Raw genomic sequence first — 25,715 nt, 5'->3', positions numbered from 1 at the left:
CAAGATGTACAAGTCTTTTTCTTGTTTTCCCCAATCCCTTGGTCCCAGGTCTGTCTCAATGATATAAGGAAAAAAATTAATGCCATATTCTCTATGTAATGTATATTCTGCAACTAATGCCATGGTCTGTGAATGTTCTGTGAGAACTTGTCCTCCAGGTGACTTCACTTCTTCCTGCTTTCCGGTACTGACCACGCACTGCCATAAACTAGACCTGCCAGCACTCTCTACAAACTCTACCAGAGCAATTGGATACAATTAACTCCCAATGATCTTCTGAGATAAAACAACTTCCCTGGAGATTCAGCCTCCTGGACCCAACCTGCCCGAAGGTTGACATTCCTGTGACCCACAACTTTCCCTTGAGATCCAGCATCTATCCAACCTGCCTGAGGTTGACATTCCTGTATCCTACAACCTCCCGCTTATGGTTTTTTTTTCTTACTTCCCTGTGACCCTAACCCCCAATTACAGCTTCCCTCCTTATAAACCCATTACCCTTGAAGCTCCAGTGTCACTCTCCTATCCTGCTGTGTCAGGAAGGATTGTGACCTGAGCTGTGAGGCCATAATAGAGGATCCTCTGTGTGTTGCATCAGTATTGAGTCCTGGTGGTCATTTTGGGGATCTCGCAATCTGGGCAATCTTGGTATTACATTTGGGGCTTGTCTGGGATCTCCCAGACACCCCATACTGGCTCAGCCACCCAGGGAAGCATTTAGAAGCTGGATCAGGTACTAAACAGATGTGAGGCTCTAAGTCCTCCTGATGGGAGTCAGAGCCCCTCTTCTGACAAGGATTGAAGCCCCCCCCATGAGGTTCTAAGGCCTCCCTGATAGGAGTTAGAGACCCCCCTCCTGATGGGGACCAACATCCCCCCTGATGAGGCTCTAAGTCCTCCTGATAGAAGTCAGAGACACCTTCCTGATGGGGGCAGAACCCCATCTGATGAGCCTCTAAGGCCTCCCTGATGGAGGTTAGAGACCCCCTCCTGATAGGGACTGAACCCCCCCCCCATAGGATCTGGAACATCTTCACAGACTCCCACAGCCATGACTATATAGCATGTCTGCTAAGTCACTCCTAGCAGTCACAGATACAGAAGTCCCGGGAAGCCTGAAAACACAGAGCCACGGCACCGACACACATACACTTACACGGACACATGCTTACCAGCCAGTGTAGGACCCTTGATTCAGGGTCCTGGGAGAGAGGTGTTCTAGGAGATGATGGACAAGGCCCCAAATGTTATACCGAGATCACCCCAGATCGCCCAGATCGTGAGACCCCCGAAATAACCACCAGGGCTCAATATCGATACAACATACCCAAGGTCCTATATCACAGGCTCATAGCTCAGGTCACAATCCTTCCTGACACAGAAGGATAGGAGAATGACACTGGAGCTTCAAGGGTAATGGGTTTATAAGGGGGAAACTGTAATTGGGGGTTCAGTCACAGAGAAGTAAGGAAAAAAACATAAGTGGGGTGGAGGGGGGAGTTGTGGGTCACAGGAATGTCAACCTTCAGGCAGGTTGGGTCCAGGAGGTTGAATCTCCAGGGAAGTGGTTTTATCTCAGAGGAGCATTGGGAGTTAATTGTATCCAATCGCTCTGGTAGAATTTCTAGAGAGTGCTGGCAGGTCTAGTTTATGGCAGTGCGTGGTCAGTACCGGAATGCAGGAAGAAGTGAAGTTACCTGGAGGACAAGTTCTCACAGAACATTCACAGACCATGACATTAGTTGCAGAATATACATCACATAGAGAATATGGCATTAATTTCATTCTTACAATGCTAAGTCTATTGACCTTGGTCCCAGTTCTATCCTGGTGCTAAATCTATTGGATTCCATTGGAGGTGAGCGACTAGATCAGAATTCTGTGCCATTAGTAACAGACTATACAGGCAAGCTGTGTAATCAATGAATGGGAAGAGATTTTGGAAGGCAGAGGTTTGTGTTTCTAATGGATGGACAAATTACAGGTAATTTTGGTTTTAAAAACTGTATTTCTTCCTTCAAAAAATATGAACCATTCTGAATTTTAAAATGGTTAAGCACAGCCTCATTCCTGTCTCTTGTAGACTTCCAGAAGCCTCCTTTGAAGTTGAATTAACTTGCTCAGGGTAAAATGATTTGCAAATTTTAAGTAGCATGCACTAACAAGGACATGGAGTACAGCAAAGCCTTCATTTTTTCCTTCTGTTCAAAGCAGGAGGGTGTATGACTTACTTCAGAGAGACATACTTCTTTCTAGAGAGTCTAAAATAATCATTGCACATGCCTTTGAAGGAGCTGCCAGCTCTACAGTTTGTGGCTGGCTCTTCACAGGACTGTGGTATTTTAATGGCTACATCTTGTTATTCTTAGGGACCCAAGGCATGAGTCAGCAGAAATGAAGGGAGGTCTTGGTCTTGCCTGACACTCCCACATTGGCTTCCAGGAGTCCTGTGACAAGCTGTAAAATCCAACTGCCAATTTGCTTCCTGTTCTTAAGGGGAACACCTGTTTCTCAGCAGCAGTCCTCTTCCTTTTCCTCCTCAGCTTCCTCACCTCAAGAGTGGTTTTGTATTCTCCTGTGCACTCTTCCTTGTAGTTCCTGCCCATCGGCTTTAGGGACACGTTATCTTTATCTTTGCCCTTTCTTGGCCAATGAGGAGAAATATTTTTGTAATAATGGACTCGTCTTTCACCTGTCTTCCTACTACTCCTAAATCTCCTCTTTGTTAGGTCACTTTTTCATCCCCCCTAAATCTCCTCAGGCCCTTCTTTCTCAGCCACAATGGTTTTAATTTTATAAAAAGTTAAAAATGTTATCATTGGGTCATTTCTTTTCCCTAATTCTCCCTTCATTCCTCCTTTAGCTCTTAGCTAAATGTCTATGGTACAAACAGAAAGAATTTCTCAAAATGGGCTCAAAAGTGAGACTATAAAATAATAAACACAGTGTGTTGTGCTCCTATATTTTTTTAAGCACATAATTATTGGCTGTCGATTGCTCTATAAAACTGTATCTAGACTTCATTTTTATTTTAAATATTGCATTTTTGGGGTGTCTACCATGTACTTAGTCTTCAGCAATAGCAGATATGTCCATGGATGGGCATTTTCTAATTGATTAAATTAAATGAATTAAATTTGGAAACTTTTTGACATGTGTCCAAAATTCTCATAATTACCTCTAATTGCAGGAATTATTTTTTAGATATCAAATCTGCTGTATATACACACATTCTCCTGCCAAATTGTATTGCATAGTACTTTGCCAGGAGAGTCACAATATGGCTAAAATTAAGCTTCATTAAGTATAATAGGATGAGATACAATTTAATTCTTAAAGCTGACTGTAAGTGCTAGAAGATAGGTTTGCTTTTCTTCTGTCTACCAAGTTAAAAGAATGATGCATTATTTTGCAAATCCCAGTGGCAAAAGGTAACTGAAATAATTCATGAAGTTTCTCAAAGACAAAGAACTTCATGCTTAAAACTGTGTTATTATTTATCTTTACCCTTCATCCGGTTGACTGTCTGTAGAAGAGGCCATTTTATTTCAACAGAAGGTGGATTGAAATTCTGCCAAGTCAGTGTACTCCCTAAATGGATATGTCAGAAGCAATATTGCTTCTCTAAAATCATTTAGAAAGCAGCATTTTTACATAAGTAGGCTCTTTCATTAGTTTTGAATTAAATTTGAGCAATTGCTGTTTCTGTTACAGCTGCTTCTTAGAAAGCCCAGGCGACAAGGGAGGCCCACATCCTCCAGTCAGGATTTCTCTAGGGGCTTACAGTGCCCGTATCAGGCTTAGAAGCTTGGGGTGGGTGTAACTTGTCTAAGCTTTTTGTGGGTGTTGATGATATTCACATTTTACCTGAAATCAACTGAACTTTGAGGGTTTAATTTGTATAGCGATGAAGGGGGAAGGCAGCAAAATGATGTAGGTTGTGGGGTATCCAAAAATAGTCTCTGGTTTTCATTTCTAGCCTTTTAAATGCCAGGGGAAAAATTGTAGTCAGTAATTCCCCAGATGCTTCTCTCTGTCCTGCAGAAAATGTACATTTCATTGCGCCATGACAGAATTACATTGACTGCTTTGTGGGTTTTGAAAGAATGTCTTCATTTAAAAAAAAATCTAATAACAGATATGTTAGAACAGAAATACCCATTGGCTGCTGTGATAGCTTTTTTCCTTTAGGCAAATGAATAAAAGGAGTTATAAACTAAAGGGGTCTACAGAGATATTACTTATAATTAACAAAATAATATTACCCACTTTGCTTTAATTTATGCTTGAAAGGTTAAAAACATAGACAAATTACATCATGCAGAATGTCCATCAATAGGGGTAGAAGTGGGATTCTCTCATAAAAATTTATATCATACTGTTATTTTAAATATAATTTAGTTAGGATTCTAGCTGGAAGTAATTTTAAAGGATAAATTGTAAAGGTGCTCATAATTTCATATTATAATTAGTAACATGATTATTATATTTATATATTACACATATATATTTCTATTGTAAATCAATGTAGTAGCCACATGGCCAACCACAACAGGAGATTTTTTTCCTTACAGTACATTTTAAAAAAATCTGTGCATGCATCTGAAATCACTTTTTTCCTAAGGAAAATAATGAACTTTATTTCTTTCTAGAATTCAGAACAGTGCGCATTTTGTAGCATTGAGTGTATCACCTACCAGCATATTTTGCCCCTTGCTAATTAGCATTCTGTGCATTGAGTGATTCATTATTTAAGGAAACTTTGCAATCATTAGTAGCAGACTTCAACATTTCTTTTAAGGTAGGTCAATTTAATCATTTCCTACTGCAAATGAAAAATTCCAGGTTAGGTACCAGAATATTCAAAATATTAATTACTACTGAATATGAGCAATCGCTTAAAATACATTAATGTATTCCTCAGCATTGATAAAGACTTTGATACAGAGATCATACTTTAGCGGAGTTAAAAGTATTTTTGGTATTTTAGTGTTCAGGCATCATTAGAACTCTCTGAGAGAGCTGAAAGTGTTGTCTACAGAGCCCAAACAGCCCACAAGACCTGACTGATGGTGTCTTCAGTCCAACAGGTGCTCAGTGTCTGTGTAGCATAAAGCTTCCAGGTGACCAAACTGAAAGCCAGCTGGGAAAAAAAAAATCAGAAATAAAGATTTTCACTGACCAGGGAGTCATTGTTCCTGAGATGACAAGAGTCAGTTAACAGTCATTTCAGAGGGAAAAGTGCAGTGAGTAGGAAAACAACAATTCTTACCTAAACACTGTAGCTGAAGTTTGACCCAGGGTAAAGGAAGGATCAAGGACCTATGGAATGACGCAAGAACTTTTTATTGCCCAACTCCAGCACGGAGCATCTCCACTCTATTCCCTTCCTAAAATACGGTAATCAGAATATCGTCCGCACGAGTAAAGAATAACAAGTAACAAGTCTTCTGGGACAGAGCAAATTTGGGATTCTCTATTTCTTTCTCAGTAGGCTAGATCTGGGCATATGTTAGGATTCTGAAATAGTGGTGTGAAGAAATGTTTAGGTCTTGCATAAAGGGTTAAACTGAGCCTGGAGCATTCGCAGGTTCCCTGGATCTGCCCTGCCCCTGACTACCTCTCATAGACCATGACTCTTAGGCAGCCAATCCTGCCTTAACTGAAGCCTTCCTTTTACAGAAAGAAAGTGAAAGACAGATGGAGGTGAGTTTGCTTCCTGGCCTAAGGCTCAGGACCTGCTCTCCTCTGGATTTGAGAATGAAATTGTACAAACTGCCTGAGTCTTTGGAGTTTAGTTTTTCAGTCAACGTGATTAATTAAACTCAGTTATCCCCGAAGCTAGTTAACATCCAGGGCTAATAGCTGATAGGTGCGGAAGCCTCTATGTTCTCCCGTCTCCGTCTCCAGGGTTCTGAAGCAGCTAAGTGCTTTGTGATGTGGTCATGATTTATTTTGGGAGCACATGCGTCCCAGGGTGGGCCTTGGGGTCATGAAAGAACTAGATTGACCCAGACACATCGATTCCACGCCTAAGTGAAGCATCTTAGATGCGTCAACCACGGCAGGAAGAATTTATTGATACGGATTAAGACCGACTGTCCATCAAAGCAGCAGGTGCTGGAAAAAAAAAAAAGATGACTGCTTTGACAAATGATTTCACCCTGTCCCTGGGTCTCTAATATGTCACTCTGGAGTCCCCAAGGAAATTACTCCCTGATCTTTTTCCAGGTAATAATGACTTCTCTCTACTTCCCAATTTCCCATTGCTTCATTGTCTAGCAGTCTACTAATTGGCAATTAAGTATATCTGAAAGAGGACTTCGGGAGCGTAACCCCTTAACCACTTGCTTAGCCTCAACTTCTCTTCAAAGTTAAACACGTATGTTTTAACTGTGGGTGTGGTATTCTGACAGATTCATCTTTAGGACAGGTTTCCCTCTCTCTTTCTATTTGTGCTCCCACCTAAGAGCCTTTCCTGCCAGGCATTCTGGGAGCATCACATGAAGCTTACCGAGATTTCACCACGTCCTGGTAGAGACTTTGCTGGTGGATTGAGCGGTATCAGCTCCTGTGCCAATCATCAGGTGCAGAGATGTGGCTGCAGGCCTCTCATTCACCTTAGGGCTGAGCTGCTATGGGGCCTTCTCAGCTATGGCATCCGATACGTTATTTGCCTGGTGTTGAAAGAGGAGAGACATGGTAATAGAAAGGGAGAGAAAAAAAAATCACATCCCTGACATCTTGCTGGGGCTCCTGGATACATGTGCGATTTGGATCAAACCCTGGTGGGATATGACTCTATGAAGAGAGGGTTTTGGACTGTTTTAGTTATTCTTGTCACTCTGCCATTAATCATATAGCACTAATGAAGGGCGAGTCACTGTGCGTTGATGATCAACCTTTTTGAAGCCAGTGAGACAGAACTCACTCATGTATAGCATGTTTCATGGTACAGATTTGTTACTGGGAGGTGGCAAGGAACAAGTCAAGCGTAACTTTTCCTGGCCCAGTGTCCCAAGATACAGAAAGTAATGGCTGTGTGAGCTGCTCTGCATGCCCCACATGAAGGTCGCCACCCTGGGTTTTATACATTGGGGTACAATGGTTTGGTATTGGAGGGTACCATGCTGTGAAGTCACCGGCACACGGTCCAGGCTTCTCTTCTATCATGATGCTGAATTTCTAACACATGCAGTAGTTATTCTTCAGAATGATAGGCGAGCAGTAGGGTGAGTGAGCTAAAATTTTTGTTGTTAATTTTAATTACATCTATGTATGTCTGTGTGGCATATGTGAATGCAGTGCCCACAGAGGCCAGAAGAAGGTGTCCGATTCTCTCAAGCTAGAGTTATAGTGGTTGATGAGCCACCCACATAGGTTCTGGAAATAGAAATTTGCACGTTAATTGCAGAGCTATCTCTCCAACCGGTGAGCTAACATTTCGACACTATAGTTCTATTATTTGAAAGCAAGAGGTAATGTTTCTGCTGTAGATAAGAACACGGGGAAGGAGAACATGATCACCATCACCAATGACAAGAGGTGTTTGAACAAGGAGGATACTGAGTGCATGGTCCAAGAAGATGAGACATGCAAAGATGAAGATGAAAAGCAGAGAGACAAGGTTTCCTCCAAGAATTCAGCCGAGTCCTGTGCCTTCACCATGAAAGCAACAGCTGAAGCTGAGAAACTTCAAGGCAAGACCAATAATGAGGACAAACAGAAGATTCTAGACAAGTATAATGAAATCATCAGTTGGCTGGATAAGACTGCAGAAAAGGAAGAGTTTGCACACCAGCAGAAAGAACTGGAAAAAGTCTGCAACCCCATCAGAGTGCTGGCGGGATGCCTGGAGGAATGCATGCCCGGTGGCTTCGTTAGTGGGGGAGCACCTCCACCATGAAGTCAGTCCAAGCTGAGGTGTAGCATTGTCCCACAGGGAAGCATTTGAAGGACCCCGATTTATTTAGCAAGTTACATGGCAGTTAAATTAAACTGCTACAATAAATTACTGGGCATTCTCAATACTTGAACAGGAAACATATGCACAGGGAGAGAACATTGCACTTTGTAAACATTGTATCTCTCCTAGGTGGAAAACGCAATGTCTAATAAAACTATTTAAATTGGCACCATTAAAAAAAAAACCCCACATATCGTAGAGAGGCTAACCAGACTAAATGTATCTTTTTTATGCTATAACCGATACTTGGCATGCATTGTGCATATTTAGTAAATGATTGTTATTACACCCACATCCTTCTGATCAGCTGCAAGAGGTTTGCTTATTTGTTTCTGTCTCTGGGTACAAATACCAGCACACATAGGATGGGAGCCAAACACACTTCCACATTAATACATCTAGCTTTGCTGTTATTTATGGGACACTCAGGTGCCTCTCCTTCCATTGTCTGTTAATTTGTTGCCTAACTTAATCTTGTTGGTAGAGAATTCCATGAACAGACCCCACCCAAGAGCGGCTGGTTTCAATGGTGAATCCATCATCTAGAGTGTAGGAGTTATTTGCCCAGTGGATGTGTGTCTGCGTAGCTTGCCTTACTCTTATTGATCCATCTCTAGTTTTGGTTCACATCCTACTGACGGCTGTAATACCATCTTCACTTTAATCACTTTCCCTCATCAATATCTCTGGGCGGCTCCACTCACTCCCCCAATATCTGCTCTCTCCTCCTTTCTTTGGCCCAACTCCGGGACACACGTATTTTCACATTCACATTGGGGGCCCTTGACTTTCATTTCAAGTAAAATCAAATAGATTTGATATGCTTTAAAATAATTAATGACACTTAGAATAAAAGTGTTCTCACAATCCCTTTAGTCACTTTTATGAGTGATTCACATTATGTCTTCACTCATCGTTACCCCCACCTGGACACACAGCTCGTGTCTTTGTCCCGACAGTGTTTATTTTCTCTGTTTTCTTTGTTTGTTTGTTTGTTTAGTTCTTATTCAAAGCTCCTCTGGTCAGTGTTGTGATGGACTGCAAACTTCACTGCATCTGATTCTTCCATACCTCACAGCCGGAGAGAGCAAGGAAGCAAAGGAGGTGGCGTGACCTCCCACCCAACCCCCTCACATCACTTCCCACCTTCGAGGCATTTTTCAGCCTCCTCAACTGGAGGGAAATGACATATATAAAATATTTGCAAACTAGCACAAGCCAGCTAGTAGACAAAAACTCCCAGAACTGAAGCTTCTGCTCCCAAAGTTTGGAAGGCTTCAAAACTTTCTCCATATGAGGCAACTCTGTGTAAGAAAAGCAAACAGCTTGACATTTGAATCATCTTTTTGATGTACGTTTTAAGAATCAGTACATCTCCATTGTACTGAAAACAGAGTCTCATTATGGCACTTTTCATGTGCTAGGGTCACATTTGCTCCCTATTCCGCCGGCCATTTTTCCCTTCCGAGATACTACCTGCTTGCTTTGATCTCTTACTGGTTTTGATGTGACTCACATGGCTCACAGCCGGGTAGACTGATGACAGCTTTGCTCCCTTGCTGGTATGCTCAGAACCTTCTAGCACAATGAAAGCTAGCCAGTAGGGGTAGAGCCTCTGGGTTGGCTCCAGCTTCACTTTTCCTTGGCTTAGGACGCAAGTGTTTGATGTGTTTATCGATAGGTTTGCCGCCAAGTTCTGAAGGGTACACAGGAGAAATGAAAACAGTTTTTAATATGTGGGGTGGCTTACAGGGTCCTTCTTATCTACGAACATGTGCCTATTTCCAGGCACTTCTACAGTAGCAGGACCCCATAAGGCATTTTCAAAGGTCTTTAGTGTAGGTTTATCTTTCCTCCCTCCTCTACTCCTCCTGCTCCACCCATCATATTTATCCCTTCTTGTTCCATTATTCCCTTTTCACCCTTCTTAGAATCTGCATTCTATTCTGCTTTCCTTGGGCTGGAGAGATGGCTCAGTGGTTAAGAGCACCGTCTGCTCTTCCAGAGGTCCTGAGTTCAATTCCCAGCAACCACATGGTGGCTCGGAACCATCTATACCCTCTAAAGCCTTCTTCCGGTGGACAGGTGGACATGCAGATAGAGCGCTCATATACATAAAATAAATAAATAAAATCTTAAAAAAAAAAAAAAAGAAATCTCCCTTTAGCCATGTTCCTGTTGATGTACACCCGGGTCAGTTCTACAATTCATCTATAGTAAGTAATGCTGCTATAGGTGTAGACATGTGAGGCCATCAACATCATTTCCATTTCCAGGGGCTCCAGTTTCCATGGTTAAATTTACACAAAGGCCAGGAACTTGTGGTCCCTTCTGTGTCTTGTGTTCTTGTGGGCTGTGCATCTCCAGGCAGAGGACAATGAACACAAGTGACACACAGGCACTGACTGCATCCTAAGGGGACCTAACTCAGGCCCTGGATCTGCACACCTAGAAGTTCTCCTACCTTGGAGCCCTTGAACCTCTGGGTAACCCAGCTAGCAAACTGCTTTCCCAAGCCAGACCTGCATTTGGAGTCCCATTTTTCTTCTTGTTCCAAGAAACATTTTTCTTCCCAGGCTTTGCCAGCTCCACCCCTCCGGGGAGTCACAGCACTAGATTGGTTATGCTAAACACTGCACCTTAGGGGTTCGACTTTGATATTTTTCATAGCCACCCAGCCATTTATATAGTTAAGATGGCCTCTTCCTGAAACTTCACCAAGCCATTTAATTTTGTTTTAAATCATACCTCTCGGTAATTTGTGTCTGTGATATCCCTACTGATCTCTTGAGTTCCCTGGGAGTCCTTTGTAATGCAGGAATCTCACGTACATGCCCTCTGTCTCTGTCTCTTTCTTTACTCACCCCAAAGGCTAATAACTTAGAACTAAACCTTCATATTAGAAAATGTTTGTCTTGACTGCATGTACTATTTAGAATCATAAATCTGATAAGGGTATGAACAATTTTAGGAAAGTCCAAAGAGTGTAACATAGGCATTTCTGTTTTTTTTTTTTTTTTTTTTTTTTTTGTCCTTTAGTCTCTAGACCTGTGGAAAGGACATTATGTTTGGGACCTGCCCCTTCAACCTCCCAGCTCTGCAATGTCCCTTGCTCAACAGACTGCATAGTGTCTGCCTGGTCATCCTGGGGCCCGTGTGTTCATGAAAACTGCCATGATCCTCAGGGGAAGAAAGGTGAGTCCCTATGTACATGTGTCATTCACTTCCAGTGCACACATCTATTCAGCAGTAGACTAAGCCAGCTTAAGACAGCATTTGTTTGTATTTAGATAATTGGCTCAGGCTTGGCAGCATTCAGTTATTAGGGAGGCAGCCGAGGACATTTCTGTGGAGCGCAGAAGCTGACCTTGATTGCCTTTTACTTTAGGCTCACAGCTGAGTTTGTGGATGTTACTCAACTGGGAACAATGTTGGTCCTAGTGATGCAGCCGAGGCAGCAGATTGCTGGCCTAGCATGCACAAAGCTCTGCCTTCCACTTGCAGTACCACATAAAACCAGGTTTGCTGGTATGTGTCTCTAATCCTAGCACTGGGGGAGTATGGCAGGGGGATTAGAAATTCAAGGTCATTCCCGGCTACACAGTGAATTTGAGGTTAGCCTGGCTACACAAGATCCTGTCTCAAATAAAAATAAAAATCTGACTCTTTCATGTGAGTGATGGTTACACTGAAGTCCTGAGTGACTCATGTAAATACACCAGAAACCAAGTATTTTTGTTACAGCTTTATTTTTAGATTTCCACATTTAACTTTTGGTTTTCTATTTTATATTTTAATAAGGGATATTACGTATGTGTGCATATATTGGTTGGTGTTTAGTGTCCTGAGGCTTAAAGTAACATTTTTCGGGTTTGTTTTTTGTTTGTTTTGCTTAATTTAGTTTGACATTGTTATCTAGCTTTTTTCATTTTGTATTTAAAATGTCCTTCTCCTACCCCTAAAAGTCCATTTCCAGAACCATCTTGCCATCCTTCGCTAACCTTTTAGCGAGTGCCTTTTCTTCTTGTGTGTTATACTGAGAAAAAAAATTCCTTTTATTAATTTGAAGAGAAAAAAAATCTCTGAATGATTCCCAGATGGCAGATTGTGTTTTCTCAGCTATAATCCTACTTTACATGCAGAGACATAGCGCATGCCCAACTGTTGAGTACAGTGATCCTTGTGCCCCCTGTCTGTGCAAGACAGTGCATAGCCACCAGAATCTCACATGATTGTCATCTATGGCTAGCCCCGTGCACACACATGCCCATGTTTGTGTCCCAGGCAGGCAGCGATTTCATTCACTCTGACTTTTAGTGTAAGGGGAAAGGGGAAAAAGCAACATTGAATCTGGGACAGGGGGATGCTAACATGCTTAACAGATCCCAGCATGTTGAACTAATCTTCTGTATGACATGAATATCCTCACAAGTTCGTGTGGTCAAACACTTCCTTTCCAGCTGGGAGGTCTGTTTCTGGGTGCTGTAGAACCTTTGAGATGAGCGGATTATCTAAGATACATGAGTAACGGAGAACACGTGTTTGGGGACTACAGATCTGCCACACTTCCTGTTCTCCTCTCTGCTTCCTGGTCTTCTAAGATGTGAACTAGCCAGACCTCAAAGTTCAGCCACTCTGGATGGAGGCTGTTCAGCCAACATGCTCTCCATGACATGTGGGCTGCTCCCTATGTGAGCCAGAGTAAACTTTGCCTTCATTTGGGAAGTTGCTTTTGTCAGACGTTTGCTCACAGCAATGTGAAACTAAATAGTAGATCACGTAATCTCAGTATCTTCCACCCTTATGGACATGGAAAAGCTTTCATTAAAAATAATAGCACAAACTGTGCTCAGTATACAATTAGAACTTGTTCTCCTATAGCTACACATGAGACTCCTTGGGGTGCCTTGTGTGCTCCTAGGACCCACTATATTTCATCTGTGCCATGCCATCATTTTAAGGTAACTGTGTCAAAAACCAAACCACATCAAGCTTTACCAAGACTGCCACTGTATAGCCAGGCACTTCCATGCACTTACCTTTTACTGCACAGAAGGCCATTCTTTGCTTTTAAAGATGTTGATGCACTCAACACAGCAAGTGGACCTCATCTTGCTTGGGACACTTATGGAGGTGGGTAACATTGAGTCCCAGTTTGTATTGATTTCCAATCAAAGAAGAGACTTATTAACTCATCCAGCTGGATTCACAACAGCCAGTGGGACAATATTTCCGCAGCATGAGCAATCTCAAGCGCTCCGGACTTTCTCATTTCATTCTTTCTACTTTTCAGGTCTCTGAGTGGCAGTCATCCCCTTCCCTCTTTTTCCATAATAGGTTCAGCTTGATAAGCCATCTTCACAGATCCAAGTATAGCAGGGGATTTTGCTTAAGATTGCAAATAATGCAGTAGAGAATGTCTCCTCTCATAGCTCCAGAAAGAGTTCTGGAGAGGAACTTCACGCTTCTTGGGCTCTGTGTTCATCCCTGAACACTCTCTGACCATGGGTTGTGGCTTGAGTGGGTAGGTCCTAATGTTCCCAGAATGTAAAGTAATTCAGCTGCTTTTAGCCTCCAAAGGCTGAGGGTGAAGAAGAGGAAAAGTGAGATGGGGAATGATGGCCCCTGAAGGATATTTGAGGAAGGCAAAAGTAATTCTGGGGCCACATTTTGTGGGTGATTACTCAATACATATTGAGTTGTCAGTCTTCTTGTTCTGGACCACTGGCTACTTTATGGCAATTTGGAGTATATGTCTTCTCCTATTTCTATGTTGCATTTATTTTCACTTGAGCCAAATTTTTCACAAAACACTTTGAAGAACTACTTTTTATATTTAATTTAATTTCAGTCCTCCTTCTTCACATAACTCAGACACATCTCTGGGAAAGCTGTAACTCTTTCTCCTTGTGAGTTTCCTCAACACACCTTTGTGTAGAACTCTCTCCTGGCTGGGCCTTATCCTGAGTATGTGACCTCCTGAAAACATGCTTATATGTACCATTCATGTACATTGAAGTTTTGTCCCCTGAAAAGATGTGCTCAAGTCCCGTGCACATATTGCATGTGTGTAATAAGTCATTATGATGGCATTTGCAAAAGAGTCATAGCCAAAGTAATCAAACCGAAATGGGGTAGTGGTAAGTGACCAAACTAAAGTGGTCAGACCTACCACAATGGCTGACGGTCTTATAAAAAGCAGAACTTTGGGCAGAGATGGACACTCAGAAAGGAGAGCGCTATGTGAGGATACAGAGCCATAGAAAAACAAGGATGAGAGTCACATGGAGAAGGATGCAGACACTGGGAACCATAGTTGTGCACATCATAATGAGCATGCCGCCAAAGCTGGAGGAGGCAGTGAACCCATCCTTCCCAGGAGCGCTCAGAAGGAACATGGCTGCTTCCTTCACTTAATTCTTCTAATCTAGAGAGCTCGGAAACAATAGTTTTTTTCTTTCTAAACTCCCCGTGTTTAGATAGATTCTATATCTCTGCATTAGCATTGCTGTTGCCAGAAGCATACAAATGGTCATAGGATGCCAAACTGCATCCCTATGGTGACTCAGTGGCTAATCTTGGCCATGGAGACAGCTCATTTGCTAAAGTCCCTTCCTTACAGGCTTGAAGGACTTGGTTTGATCCCCAGAACTCAATGCAAAAAATGCCATGCTTATTGGCACAGACATAGAATCTCAGTGCTGGGAGGCAGAGAAAGACAGCCCTGGGCTTACTGGCCAGCTAGCATCTTCTACTTTGTATGCTGCAGGACAGTGAGAAACCTTGTCTCAGAAAACATGATAGGCAGTCTGAGGAACAAGAGCAGAGACTGTTCTCTGATATGCACACAAGCATTCAAACATATGAACCTGCAGAAGCATGTGTACATGTACACACACACACACACACACACACACCTAAATAAAAACGGCAATAGCTAAGCCACGGCTGACCCAGTGCTCCCTTATTCCAAGTACAGTGTATTTTCAAACACAAAGATCCATCTGTTTATTTCCTTGATAAGCCTAAAGACTTTTGGACCAATGCACAAATCTATACCTAAGAATAGAAACCACCTTCCAGGTGTGCACAGAAGGAACCAGGTGAACCCTGGCCCCTGAGAAGGAACCTTTGAGCTGCCGCAGATCAGCAGTGGTGCTGGCACCACACTTAGTGCAACTTCAGTGTCACCAATAGAAAAGGGGAAGGGAACCACACTCTCGGGAGTGGGCAAAAATGGAGGGTACCAGGTAACTACGGAGTACGCATTTTACCCTAGGCAAAAGTTTCTTCCAGAGGCTTGATCTTGGGTTCTGAAAGGCTGCTTAGGGGCAATGGGAACTGTGACTTGAAGGCAGAGCAGTCCTGAAGCCTTTGGGGGACATATGGGAGGCACAGTTAGTACCTTTGTTTTTATAGAGCCCAGCCTGAAAGTGGATAACTTCAGTGCACACCTGGAAAACGGCTTCTTCTTGCACTGCTGAATAACCACAGTCAGGAATAATGGACAGCTTCTGTGATTGTTATTCAGGGCAGGGAGTTCGCTATTTTAAAATAATTCCCTAAAGCAGAGAGAAATCAGTCCTGTAGGTCTTGCTGAAACCTGGCAGGACCACCTGCCTCTAATGCCTCTTGGGAAAAATAAGGAATGGAGCTCTCCTCTGGGGAAATGATTCTGTGCTGACAAGCAGACCATGTCTATGTGGTGATGGGAGCAATCATCCTGTTATTTCTACCAACTGGTGAGGATGAAGTCTGTGTTCCCCTTGTTCTCTGTTTCTGTCCCATGATCCTATGGGACTGGGACAGAGTCTCTGATTGGCACAAAGTAAATATAATTTAGAAGTCCACAGAGCCTGGACCAACAGTTCACATACTAAGTGTTGAAAATCCCCTGGGACAGCAGTGGAGTTTGTATCTGAATTCCTTACTCAAGAAATCAATCAACTCACTAGCAGAAATCCGAAATGTAGATACATTCCTAAATACTTTATACCCCCTTATGTATATACACAAGTATATGATTATACAGATATATTCTTTAATAGTTACACATATGAGTATATGTTATACAGAAAGAAAATAGAAGATTTGAGGGGAAATAAAGCAAACAAGAAGGAAGCAGACATGGAAAGGCTGAGACTTTTGCCCAACACACACATCCTCCTAATCACCAGGTTTTTTCTTATTTCCTTCTGTTCTTTTTATTCACATTAAAAAAAAACAGAAAGGAATGGGGTAACTAGATCATGGGGAATGTTTTATTAGCTGATAGAATAAATCATTATAGAAATTATCTTTCTGTGGCTGGTCTAAATCAGACACCCCTCAATCAGGCATCATCTAAGGCTTGTGGCTGACAGCTTACTCAGAGCACATTAGAAAATCAGTCAGCGTTCGCAGGCCCTGCACCTTCCATCACGTCAGTGACAGGCAGACAAGGGGAGCAGCGCTCGGCAGGTTGGTGCTTGTCAAGCGAGGCTGGGACACCTTCCAGAGGAATTTCAATAGGATCAGGTTGTGTCGCCGCTTATTGTTTTATCCCTGAGATACTCCCACAGTGTTATAATTAGAGAAATACAAAAGAGAGTTGGCCTGAAGAAAATGATGATGGATAAGCCCCCACACATAGATTTGATGCAGTTAAAAAAAAATTCTGCTTGATAAATAGGTTTACCTGACACCTTTGTTCCTTGCAGACAAGTTCTAGGAAGGCACTCCTCTGAAGAGGAGTTTGATGGTGACTTTCATATGTGGCATCCTAACAGCCACCTGCCTCCACGTAGGGCTTTGAAGATTCTCCCCCTCTCCAATGCAGTATGACCCCAGCCACAGCACACGAGAGCTTCCAAAGTCCCTACAGGAAAAAAAAATATTTTTAAATGAAGAAGTAAGGACTATTCTTAAGGAAATCCTTTATGTTCTGCAAAATTAATATAGACAGAAAATTGAGGTCAGGAATCACTACGTGCCTGAAATCAAATTTTACAGTGGAAACATTTCCAGTTTCCATTGTTGCTTGCTGGGTTGGCCCTAGTCCTACATTTCCATAAATCCTATAAAAATCATTTGGTTTTATTTCAAATAATATCTATGTTAGCGGATAATTATTTTTCTACTTTTGTGTGTCTGTGTGTTGACTGACAGTGGGCTACACCTATTTCTTAGGCAAAGTACTGAAGTTTTTCTTGATGACTTCACCTTATCAGTGCTTTTTATTTTCTGTGGTACAATAGGTTTGGAAATAATCATGACGCTATAAAATGTACCTCGACACACATACAGGCAAGGTTGATATCTAAAGAATTGGAAATAAAGAGTTACTCTAAGGTGAAGGGCGGAGGGGCTGCCTGATTCAGTAAAGTGCTTATCATACACGCACGGTGACCTGAATTCGATTCCCAGAAACCATGTCCAATAAGTCAAGTGTAGTGCTGTGTGTTTGTGGTCCCAGCGTTGGGCTGCCAGGGACAGGCTGATTCCTGGAGCTTGCTAGCCAGCCAGTCTAGCCTTAGAGAATCCGAGGCCAATGAGATACCCTGTCTCAAAAAGCAAGGTACATCTAAAGAATGACAACCAAGGTTGTTCTCTAGCCTTCATATAAGCATGTGCGTGTGTACATGTGCGTGTGCAGACACACACACACACACACACACACACACACACACACACACACACACACACACACCACTACAGTCTTATTAGGTGCTTTGGTTCAGCATCCTTATCCCATATCCAGGCCTGCCAGAGACAAACAGCAGATGCAATGCTTAGCAAGCAGTGCAGTAGGCTTCTGCCATCTGTGTGTAATCTGCTGGATATGTCTTCCAGCCTAGCCCCAAGAGTAGGCATGGGGACACTGGCATTCATAAACAGTTCTACAGCAGCTCATACGGACACTGTTATTCTATGACATGGCAGAAATACAGTCTTCAGACTTTGATATACTTCCTGGCCCCCTTAAATTTTTCTCTGTCTTCACCTAAAAGCTGTTGACTACTCTTCTGCCATCTTGTCTTCTGTCCTTACCCTCCAGCATACTATTAAGTCTTTTCAATTGCCTATAGTACAGTGATACACTTAACTATATATCTTGGGTTTAGAACTCATAAGAAAGTAAGTAAACAAACAAACAAATTAAAAAACAAAAAACCTTGAGACTATTGATTCCATCAAAGGTACATGGTACATTTCTGGCCATGAAATAATGATTGTAACTGTTTCCTACACATAGCCCAAAATCATGCTCTCTAGTCTGTCTAAGTTCAGGTTAAGGGATTGATCTATGATGCCTTTGAGGCTTACCTGATGAAATGGGGCCAAAAAGACAGCCCACACAGGAGCCAAGTCTATGAAGTTAGAACTCTGGTCAATGTCTTACCCCCTCCCCCCCAGCTACTGGTGACAAGTTCTTGGAGAAGTAATATATTGCAGTCTGGCCTTTGTTTTCAGATATCTAAGATGGAAAGAGAACCTTACAGAAGTCTAGAGGACTGAAGTCCAGAATATTATAATTGAACCGTCTGTCGCTGCTGTAGTTAATTGTTGTGCATGCTCTTCCCCTTTCTTGACTTATATGCCAGTGAGTGTTAAACATTTGCTTGTTGCCTTCCCTCCAATACAGGGTACCAATATCACATGATTATTAATATTTACCGAATAATACTATGTGGCTAACATAGAATTCAACAGTTGTGAGACATTGGCTGACACAGCCACGGTGAACTCAGTTGTTGTAAATCTTTTGGAATAGAACTCCTGGGAAAGTCCTGATGTTTACTGAGGGCACAGTTGCCAGTGTGTGAGTAAGTGAACTCTAACAAGAGGCCAAGGTGCTTGTTTTATGCTGAGCTAGCGGTGTGCTTTGATCCTACTTAGAGTTTGGACAAGGGCAGCATACACACACACACACACACACACACACACACACACACACACACACACACACACACACAGCCTAAAAGAATTTATTGACTGAGGAGATGCACTATATAGATTTATGGCAAGATGGATGCAACATGATTTATAGAGTGAACCTGCATGTGCCCCTCACTGGCTTAAGCTCCCAGAAACAGGACACCCAAATCCCTCCGTTGAGAATGCTCATTTTCCGTGCTGTGCTCCAAGATGGTTGACAGAAGTGTAAATCATGCTATTTCTTGTTCAAAGATGAAAGTTAAACAAGTACAACCAAATGCCAGTAAACAAGCACGGCACAGGTGTTTCAGGCAAGAGTAGAGGTCGTTCAAGTCCTGTGGTGGCAATGCTTGGAAGCCCTTGATTTATGCCGTGAGATAGACTGCCCTGCATGCTCCTTCTAACTCTCCCCGAGGCTCCCAAGGAAGGATGCTGAGCTTGCTGTGGGCTGTATTTTGAGAGCCTGACGTGGAGTTTGAGAACTAACAGCACACTGATGATATACATTGTTGTTATTGCTTTAATTGGCCCTAAACCTAACAATTTTATTATTGAGGAAATAATCACCATCATCTAAATGATGTCTAAGTAGTTTATTAGTTTCTTCTTGCTGTCTTGCTGTGGCCAAATACCTCGTCAAAGTCAGGGGGAAGACAGGTTTATTCGGTGTTAGCGCTCAAGAGATCAAATCCATAATGGTGGGATGGAATGGTAGCAGACGTCCCCCGGGGGACCAGTCCCATTGCATCTGCAGTCAGGACTCAGACAATGAACAGGAAGAGAGGCCAAGTGGTCAAACCTCAAGGCCTTGCTCCAGAGACCCACTTCTTCCTCCAGAGGCTTCACTTCCTAGAGGCTTTACCACCTCCTGATCAGCATTACCAGGACATGACTGTTGGCTCTGTTTATTAACAATTAAACTTTATTATACAACCCAACTAGCATATACAAGAAGGAAAAAAAAGGTTAAAGGGACAGAAGATTAAAACCTCCTGGAATCTGTTGGGCAGGACGGGTCCTTAGGTGTCTCAGTCCCACGAGCTGGTCCGGTCCCTTCCTCTCTCTCCGCGCTCTCCCCTCGCCTTCTCTCAACCTGTTGTTTTTTTCTCACCCTCTTCGCAGTCACATGCAAAGGGCGGTCTCCTCCTCCCTTCGAGGGTCAATTAGGAAAACAATAGCCACGGTGGGGTTCCCAGGTAGGCTTCCTGAATTCCAAGCCCAGGAAGGCTCCAAACAGTCTCTCACAAGGTATTCATGGTGTGCCCCAAGGGTAAAGCCTGCCAAGACTGCTTCCACCTGTGACAAAGCTTAATCTTTCCTACACCTCCCCCTTCTGTTTAAAAAATTAAGAACTATATACACATATATACATATATACATGACTAAGCATTCGAACACATGCACTTGGGCAGGGGAGGGAATACATTAAAGGACTTTTGGCTAGAAAAGTAGCTCAGCTGGTAGAACACTTACCCAGCATTGAGGAAGCCCTGGATTCAATCTCCAGCACCGCCTGGACCAGGCACGGTGACACATGCACTTGGGAAGTAGAGACAGCAGATTGAGAAGTTCAACATCATCTTCACCTTTGGAGTGAGGTTGAGGTCAGGGTGGGGTTATATGAGAACCAGTTTGAAGGAGAAACTAAAGGGCTCAGATCAGTTGACAGAATTCGAATGTAACAGTGGGAGATAAGGTGGGTGATATCTGTGTCTATAAAAGTGAAATATCAAGGGGACCAAGGGTTGCAAGTCCATGTCATTAATGGGTCTCAGCTTGTTCTCATTCATTCTTAAAGTCATGTTGCTGTTGCTGTTTTCCTATGTCATTTTAAATTATACAAAAAACAAACACGTTCTGTAAAAACAAAGTATAGTTTCTATTTCTAGCATCTAGACAAATGGGAAGATAAGAAGAGAGTACCCAAGTTCTCTCATGGCAACAGGCCAAGAACACTGAATACACAAAAGCCTTGGAGAGCAAGCCCACACTCCCTTTTCTTATACTCTTTTTAAATATTTTTTAATTTATTTTTTCAATGTATTCACTTTATATCCCAATTTGTAGCCCTTCCCTCATCTCCTCCTGGCCCCATCTACTGTCTCTTTCTGCCCTTCTCCCCGTCCCCTAGTCCTTAGAAAGGGAGAGCCCTCCCCAACTACCATCTGACCCCAGCCTATCAAGTTTCATCAGAATTGCCTGCATCCTCTTCCTCTGTGGCCTGTCAAGGCCACCTCGCCAGGAGGAAGTGATCAAAGAACAGGTAACAGGGCTCATGTCCGAAGTAGTTCCTACTCCCCATATTATGGGACTCACAAGGAAACTGTGCTGCCTATCTACTACACCTGAACAGGAAGTCTAGGTCCTCTCTATGCATGGTCCTCCATTGGTGCAACAGTCTTTGCAGGTCCCTCTGGGCCCAGATTTGTTGGTCTCCATGTAGAGCTCCTGTCCCCTCTGGGTCCTTCTATCCTCCTACTCTTCCGTAAGACTCCCTGAGCTCCGCCCAAAGTTTGGCTGTGAGACTCAGCTTCTGCTTCCACCCCCTGCTGGGTGGAGTCTTTCAGAGGACCTCTGTGATAGGCTCTTGTCCTGTTTCCTTTCTTCAACCACTTCCAGTGTCTATTCTATTTGTCCTTCTGAATAAAAATTAAGCATCCTCTCTAGGGTCCTCCTTGTTACTTAGCTTCTATAGGTCTGTAGGTTATAGTGTGGTTATCCTGTATTATATGGCTAATATCCACTTATAAGTCAGTATATACCATGCCTGTCTTTCTGCATCTGGGTTACCTCACTCTGGATGGTCTTTTCTAGTTCCATTCATTTGCCTGTAAATATCAGGATTTCCTGGTTTTAAATAGCTGAGCAGTAGTCCATTGTGTAAATGTGCCACAGTTTCTTTATCCATTCTTCAGTTGAGGGCCATCTAGGTTTTTTTTTCCAGTTTCAAATAACGCTGCTATGAATATAGTTGATCAAATGTCCCTGTTATATGGTAGAGCATCTTTTGGGTATATTCTAGGAGTGGTATAGCAGTGTCTTGAGGTAGCATTATTCCCAATTTTCTGAGAAAGCACCAGAATGATTTCTGAAGTGGTTATACAAGTTCATTCTCCCACCAGTAATGGAGAAGTGTTCACCTTTCTCCACATTCTCATCAGCATGTTCTGTCACTTGAGCTTTTGATCTGAACCATTCTGACAGGTGTAAGATGGAATCTCAGGTTTGTTTTAATTTGTATTTCTTTAAGTGCGTCTCTGCCATTTGAGATTCCTCTGTTGAAAATTCTCTGTTTAGCTTTCTACTCAAATTTTTTTATTGGGTTGTTTGGTTTGGTGGTGTTTAACTTCTTGAGTTCTTTATATATTTTGGATATTAGCCATCTGTCAGATGTAGGGTTGGTGAAAATCTTTTCCCAGTCTGTTTCATTTGCCTTACTTTTCAGTTTCATGAGGTCCCATTTATTAATTGTGTATCTTAGAGTCTGAGCTGTTGGTGTTCTGTTCAGGAAGCTGTGTCCTGCGCCAATGAGTTCAAGGCTTTCTCTTCTAATAGATTTAGTGCATCTGGTGCTAAATTGAGGTTGTTGATCCATTTGGACTTTAGTTTTGTAAGTCCATAAATACAGATCTATTTGCATTTTCTTAACCTGTAGACATCCAGTTATGCCTTCCTATACTCTTACCACATTTTACAGTTTTACAGTTCATCCTTTTCTTCTACCTTACTTCGATTAAAGTATGGTTTGTGATTCTGTAGTATTTTAAGACCTGTCTATGTCCTTATTATTGACTCTGTGAGTTTGAGAACCAATGTCCAGGTATGGTGGACAATGAAACCATAGAAACACTACCTTGATAGATGTGCTGATGTAGAAATCTCTCGGAAGCTGTCTAGGGAACTCTCAAAGCAGGAAGCTGTGAATGGTCAGGCACTAGGCACCGACAGAGGTGTACATGTGTGGTTTAATGTAACGACTGGGCTGGAGAGATGGCTCAGAGGTTAAGAGCACTGAACACTCTTCCAGAGGTCCTGAGTTCAATTCCTAGTAACCACATGATGGCTCACAATCAATGTGATCCAGTGCCCTCTTCTGGCCTGCAGGGCTACATGCAGGCAGAGCACTGTATACATAATAATAAAGAAATATTAATGTAAAGCAACAAGGATGCCGAAAGCAATAGCGAGAAGGAAATGTGGATATATCTGTCAGTAGACCCTGCTGCAGGTCTTCACTGATGCTCCTTGCTTGTGGATACCATGGATACACCGTCTTCTTACTTTATCTAATCCCATCTGTCCAAGTTCTCCCTAAAGACACTCTTACACTCATTTTTTTTTCCATTTTGTAACCCTCCATCTCATAAGTAAAACATATAAAGGCAACGCATGCTTTAGAGCTACAGGTGTTTGCAAAGAAATTTTTATCTGCTGCTCAGCAGCTGCCTCTTTGCCTTTGCTGGATCGGGGTGAAACACTAAAAATCTTGCTTTCTCTCTCCTTTCAGGCTTTCGGATGAGACAGCGCCATGTGCTCATGGAGTCTACAGGGCCCATGGGGCGCTGCCCTCATCTGGCAGAGGCTGTGCCTTGCGAGGATCCAGTGTGTCACCGATGGCTTGCTTCTGAAGGGATCTGTATTCCTGACCATGGGAAATGTGGCCTGGGACATCGCATTCTGAAGGCCATCTGTCAGAACGAGCGAGGTGGGAGATGGTGACACGCAGATGGCTAAGTTGTACCAAACAAGGGCCTTGCTGCTCTGCAAAGGTTTTGCTCTGTTTTCCGTCAGGGAGAGAAGCTCCAGCTTCCCTACACCAAGGCATTTGTGGTGAATTGGATGACAACTTGCTATAGATTTGGCTATGATCACTTCATGTGAGAATCATAAAATATCACTATTTGCACTGTTTGATCATACTTAAATATCCCACTCTGAACACACAGAATTCTTTGGAGTTTTTTTTTAATCAGGGCAAAGAGAACCAAAGTTGTCCCAGCTTATGAATGCAGGACAAGCTTTATTTTCTTTTGTAAAGATCAGTTTATGACATGCCTTTATTAAATGTTAGCAAAATGCCACCTGTTAAAGATGCCAGGGTTAAAAAAGAAAAGGAGAGGGGAAAAAGATTAAATGAAATCTTTTCATTTATATAACATTAGACCAGAATCAGTTCCGGATATAATGCTAACATTTTCAACAAGCTATATTTAACTATAAGCTGTCAGGATTTACACAATTATTAACAATCATGTCTGTCCTTGATCACCAAGCTTTTGGTACAATGCTTGCTGGAAATGAAGTGTGGTTTAAAAATATGTAAGTCATATGGCAGTGAGAAAAGTGACATTTAAAAATCTTTATCCTGGAGATTAAAAAGAATTCTGTCTCTCAGAGGGATGCGGAGCGTGTCGCCTAATCAGCTCTGCCGTGTGAGGCCCCGTTCACAATGCTCTGCGTGTGTGGGATGGAATGTTTTGACTTATGGAGTGAAGTAATCCACAGAATGGGAGGAAATTACAAAGCAGATTCAGCCTGGATATTAGCATCCTCAAAAGGCTGGCATCTGGCAGACTCTTTTTTAATTTCTTCTTCCCTTTTCTCTCTCCTGCCTTTCTTCTTCACTTTATCCTCTTTTTCTTTCTCTAAAATAGCTACCATAAGTAGGCAAATATACACTTTCATATTAAATGATTTATTCCTTCCCCGCAGAACCCAGATGGCTGTTTAATTAAATAGAAGGCAACAGCAGATTGCATTCGCTGCAATAAATAGTTGGACCTAATAGTGACTGCTTCTAATACAACCACGTAATGCCTTCATGGAGGGCAGGGGTGCCTTGGTAGAGCAGGCAAATATGATCACTTCCCTGGTGTTGACTTTGTATCATAGTTTATAATAAGAACACTATAATTTGTTCTTCTTCCTCGGTTCTGGGCTGCTGGTGATTTCCCAGGGAGTCTGGACTCTGAGAATCTTAGTTCTAGCACTCGATCTTTGACCCCGACTCATGCTCGGGAGCTCTGAGTCCTTTGCAGTTTTCACAGGCGATAAGAATGTTTTTTTATTCTAGCAACATGACTCTCTGGCTTGGCTTCTATGTGGAACTGGTCCCCAGGAAGATCAAATTACTACTAGAAGTTTGGAACTTTCATTCCTAGTCTTCAACTACAAGAAAGTGGGAACACTGAGGGCGTGGGCTCATTGTTAATCATCCCTGTCTGTAAAAGTCCACAAAGACCCTGGACTAAAGAGATCAGAGAACAGAGCTTCTTGCATGGACATGGCTACATGGAGATGTAAGCATACCACTGTAAAAGTGCCTGGTCTGGCCAGTTCATCTCTCCCATCTAACTATTTAGCTGTGTATCTTGTAATATTCTTTATAGTAACCCTGCAAATGTAAGTGTTATGTTTTCAAGAGTTCTTTACGCTATCCCAGAAAAATTCTTGAGTCAGAGTAAGAGCTTATAGGGAGCCTGGTTTAAATCATGGGTGGCACCTTGGGGTATTGTTATAGGAGCGAGCATGAGAGGTTAGATTTCAAGCCACTTCCAAGAAAATAGTTCACGGAAGTGCACTTGAATTGTAGGACACCTAGTTGGTGAGGAGGAATGTCGCCACACCAAGGAAGTATGGGTAAAATCCTACTGATCTAATCCTGGAAGCATTCTGTATTGAATGTGGTGTCAGAAGTCCTATGTGGCAGGTTCAGTCCTGGACTTTCCCTCCACCCTGCTTGGAATTTTAACCCCATCCTCTACCTGTAGGAGAGCCAAAATATTTAACTTATGGAAGAATATTTCCCTTTAGGTGTCCAGAGGTGGGACTA

The 25,715-nt window shown here is 42.6% G+C and overlaps 1 protein-coding gene across 5 annotated transcripts in view; it reads left to right on the top strand.

Moving 5' to 3' along the window:
* Nucleotides 1–25,715, top strand: part of THSD7B (thrombospondin type 1 domain containing 7B) — an 837,579-nt gene that overhangs the window by 362,102 nt on the left and 449,762 nt on the right. For all 5 annotated transcript variants that reach the window (XM_084778453.1, XM_084778450.1, XM_084778452.1 and 2 more), the window contains 2 exons: nucleotides 11,006–11,161; nucleotides 23,391–23,588. In XM_084778453.1, coding sequence (XP_084634579.1) covers nucleotides 11,006–11,161; nucleotides 23,391–23,588 — 354 coding nt within the window. The remainder of the gene's footprint in view (nucleotides 1–11,005; nucleotides 11,162–23,390; nucleotides 23,589–25,715) is intronic.

The sequence above is a fragment of the Acomys minous genome (genome assembly GCF_964271855.1).
Source record: "Acomys minous genome assembly, chromosome: 1".
In the NCBI taxonomy this organism is placed as follows: Eukaryota; Metazoa; Chordata; class Mammalia; order Rodentia; family Muridae; genus Acomys; species Acomys minous.
This window is presented reverse-complemented; position numbering and strand designations above follow the sequence as displayed.